This window comes from Helianthus annuus, chromosome 14 (genome assembly GCF_002127325.2).
Source record: "Helianthus annuus cultivar XRQ/B chromosome 14, HanXRQr2.0-SUNRISE, whole genome shotgun sequence".
Classification (NCBI taxonomy): domain Eukaryota; kingdom Viridiplantae; phylum Streptophyta; class Magnoliopsida; order Asterales; family Asteraceae; genus Helianthus; species Helianthus annuus.
Window position 1 is genome coordinate 150,512,064 of NC_035446.2, and position 4,380 is coordinate 150,516,443.

General features: G+C 38.6%; 1 protein-coding gene across 1 annotated transcript; it reads right to left on the reverse strand.

Annotated features, from left to right (window-relative positions):
- Positions 1-3,396: 3,396 nt before the first annotated feature.
- On the reverse strand, positions 3,397-4,079 carry LOC118486582 (probable arabinosyltransferase ARAD1). The gene has a single exon (XM_035983123.1). It carries the CDS (start codon positions 3,856-3,858, stop codon positions 3,397-3,399), a length of 462 nt encoding a protein of 153 aa, XP_035839016.1. The 5' UTR covers positions 3,859-4,079.
- Between the last annotated feature and the right edge of the window lie 301 nt (positions 4,080-4,380).

Here is a 4,380-nt window from a genome sequence, read left to right on the forward strand (position 1 = left end):
GAACTTGCATCATCTTCATCCCTACACAGTATAAGCTCAAGGAGATCTTGTAGATCTTCAACACTCAGGCCCAGTGCTTGTTCTCTTGATATGTGCTTTACTTCTCCATTGGATCTGATCAGGGTCAATACATGAGTCTTTTGATCAGACATCCATTTTAGTACTTTTGAACCCAATGGGTTTCTTGGGAGAGTTTTATTTACTGATGAGTTGGGAGATTGTGGCCTTGTGAGAATTTGTTGATCAGTACTCTGAGCTTTTTCTAGTTCAGAGTTTTCAGCTGACATTTGTTTGAAGGCCCTTTTTATGATGTCATTTGCTGCAGCTATGTCTTCTGCAGTTTCCTTTTCAATCTGCTCTTGCCTCTTTCTTTGATCTAGCTCAATGGCTGAAATATCAGCTGATGTGTTTGGTGATGATGGTTGGTTCAATACCTTTTTAGCAAGGTTTTGAAGTTTTGCTGAGCTATCTTCATCTAAAGCCATTTTCTTGATGGCTTCTTTAAAGTACTCAGCTTCTTTTTCTTTTTCTTCTGCATTAGTCAGCAGTTTCCTCTTTCTTTGTTTATCATAATGACAGAGGTATCTGCTGAAGTGAACAGTGGTTTAGAAGTATGAGCCTGTATCTTTGAGTTATCAATACTTTTGTTTTCAGGCTTCTTTGGTAAGTTAGGATCTGTCATTCTCCTTCTTTTTAGCCTTTCATAAGCCTCATCTGTATACTGCTTTGTCCATTTTGCTATGGCTTTGGCAGTTCCCACCTTTGCATCCACCAACTCATGTTTCTTTCTTTTGTATTCTGAAGTAAGTTTATCAATGGACTGTTTGTATTTGCTCCAGTTTGGAGTTGTTCTTTTCTTACTTCGATCATTCTTGATTCTCTTGATTCTGTTTACCTCATGCTTTAGTGCAATGAGTGGCCATTCACTGAATTGCTCTTCTTTGGCTGGATAAAACTTTTCTTTCATGATGAATTCAAGATACTCCTTTCTCATTACCTTTTGTAGGGCAACATCAGGTGGCATATTTGACATATCTTTGCTCAGGTCTTTTGCATAATCTTCCATTTGTTTAACCTTAGTATGTAAAAATTCCATTCTCTCAGAAATGGCTTTATCACCTTGATCTTTGCATTCAATTCTAGCTCTTATATCTGCTTGCCTGGCTTTGAGTTTTAGATACTCATTCATGTTTACTGGATTCCTGAAGCCAATGAGAGAAGGAAATCTTCTTTCCCAAGGATCATCCACCGTATAGAATTATTTCATCTCATCCTTTACAGCTTCCAATTCCAGTGGATAACTTTCAGCAATAGATACAATGTTTGCAGGGTTTACTGGTTTGGCCAGAGTTGGTGGAGTGGATGGTTGTGGATTGATAACATTGTAAGGTGTGGAGGATAATGGAGTAGGTGCTGGTATGTCATCATTATTCTTCAGAAATTTCCTTTTTCTTGTGTAAAGCTTTTTGGGTGAAGGAGGTTTTGGTTGTGATGTGACACTGGGTTGTATGGTGATTGTAGAAACGGTGAGAGCAGTGGTGGATGGCTGGCAGACAGCTGATGAAACAACTGGTGTTTCAACCTCTGTTGTCTTTACAACTACTGATGTGTTAGTAGATGTCTTCTGCTTTTGAGCAGGTGGTGTTGAAGTGATGGCTTTTGGTGGTGAGGTGATTTTAGGTGGATGCAGGGCAATGGTTGTAGTGTGTGTTGGAGTGATGGTTTTAACAACTACTGAAACTGCTGATGTATCAACAGTTGTTGAGATAGTAGAAGTTACATCAGCTGTTTGGGTAGAGGTTTGGTGTTTGGAGTCTTTGGGAGATGGTTTAGAAGCCTGCTTTTCTTTTTCTGGTTCAACATAAAGGCCATCATCTATTCCCTTTTTCTTCAATTCCTTAATTTTCTCCCCCTTTTTGGCATTATCTGGGGGAAATTGATCAATGAAAAGAACATTTGAAGGAGCAGTGCCAGTGGTATTCAAAATGTGGGCTTTTATAGCCTTGATGTCTGCTTGGGTGTTTCTAAATGTCACACCCCTAATTTCCACGTGTCACCGGTGGGCCCGGTGGGGGATTAACGTGACGTAGTTGATATCATCATAGTCAAACAACACAAATTATAATGCACATCGGAAGCAAAGATAGATTCATTCAACTTAAATTATTGTAATATACGAGTATCACAAAATGTCGAAATAGAATCCTCAGGCAGAATCAAATAAAAAGGGAACTTCATTTCAACAGACTTCATGCATCCTAAGCTTGCGAGACTTCTATGGATGCTTAAGGAGTGGCCAGCCTATTACGCGTAGTACCTGCATTTAGTCTTTTTGGAAAATACGTCAGTTTACACTGGTAAATACAATTTAACTGGCTCATTTTGAAAATGTTTAAAATTGATTTGAATGCTTGTGGCATAAAACTTTTTATAACTTGGGATAATTATTTGCTTAATAATCTTGTAAAAGAATTACATGTTCGTTCTCCGTTCGGTAGCCCGGGTCATGCCGGGTTAAAGATTAATAGACACACCACTTAATATCGGTAATCCCTCACTTCTGTTCTTTTAGATTTGAGCAGAGTGACTGTGGCGGTGATGGTGGAGGGTGGAGGAGAGTGATGGTGGGTGGAGGTTGAAGATGAAGTGTGGTGGTGGGGTTTTATAAATAAAAATGAAGAAGATGCCCGGATAGTCCCTATGGTTTGGCCTTTTAAGGAAAGGGTATTTTTGTCATTTCACATCATTTTAACAGAGAAAACAAACTGAAGTTAGACCCAGGGTCTATCCGAGAACAAAACGTGAAAACTTGGGGACTATTCAAGTAGTTTTAGAAAGATAGGGACTATAGGTGAAAAAAGGTGAAACCACAGGGACTATCCGGGCATTTTTCTTTATAAATTATATTTTTTTTGTCCTTTATACTAGTAAAATTACCAACTTACCCTTATGTGCAAAGCACATGTCTATCTTAACTGAAAATTTTAACCAGATTAGTGTTAAAGGACGTAGGGTGTAATGAGTTTTCCAAATAAAGGACTATGACTGTAATTATTGAAGTCAAAGTGTATCCACTGCAATCCGATACAAACATAAAGGACGAAAAATGTAATTTACCCTTTATGGAATATTAACCTTTTCTAATCGCTTCTATCAACACATTTGGTCCTTTTGCACTAACCAAGTTAAAATTTTCAGTTATATCTATCCACTTAAGGGTATTCTGGTCATTTCATGTTTTATTTAAAATATTTATTAATAAAAATAAATAAACACCATTTCCTAAACAAGTTAGGTCTGGCGGGGATAATACACCACCATAACTCCACTCAAAACACATTCAGAATCACTACAAATCGTTTCAAATCCACACGATTCATTCAATTCATTCACAAATTAAAGACTTTGTGACATCCGGTATCTATTTCTCCTACGAACACCATTGTCATGTACCGAACATATTTTCCGATGAACCGCCTGCCATATCATGTCGACCGCATCCCCGGCCTGCGACGGATACTGGTACTCGAAATGCAGTGCGATTTTCTTCAATCTTTCCCACATTTGAATCCATTTTTGTCTTTTAATTCCTCTAAGAAGTTTCATAAGGTACCCTTTTTTAACAGCATCCGATGATTGAACAAATATGGAAAATTTTGAGTAATCAAGGACATCTTCAAATGGCAGCTCAATGTCATAGCTGATTCTTACGGGAACACAATGACTCGCAATGGCATCGAAAAACCGGTTAGATGATGGAGTGTCTCCGGCGATGGTTAGGCAGAATTGGAAGAGATCATCCCTCGGGAGCTGTGCGGATCCCAGCGGATGACGCGCTTCCGTAGGTGAAGTGCACATCTCAAATTCACACCTCACAAAACCTAGATCTACAACCAAATCACTGCAATTTCACTATTTCATGAATCGATGAGGTCATCTGGTAGATAAAACAAGACGACGTCGTTACAGGCGGTGGTGTAAAATGAACGTGAGTCATCCGTCGGTGCATCCGGTTGAACCGGCGCTCGTTGCCTTCGGCCGACAGACGCGCCGTTGTGCCGCCACGAGTGAGGTATGCCAGGGACGATTGGCGGTTTGAAGAAGATGAAGGTTATTCAAAGTTACTCAAGGTTATTCAAGGTGGTGGTAGATGATTGTGATGGTGGGAGAGGAGATGGGGAAGAGAAAGAGAAAAATAAACTGATAAAGTGTTCTAATATATAGGTTTTTTAAAAATATTTTTGTTTTATTTATTATAATAATTTTAACTAAATTGGTAAAAGACTATATTACCCTTATGTCATTAAAGTTAACTTAAAATTTTAACCAAGTGCAATGAGTTTTCCAAATATAGGACTGTGACTGTAATTATTGAAGTTA

Bases quoted from the DNA above. Each gene is read 5' to 3' on its own strand.
- LOC118486582 (XM_035983123.1), bottom strand. From the start codon at position 3,858: ATGTGCACTTCACCTACGGAAGCGCGTCATCCGCTGGGATCCGCACAG.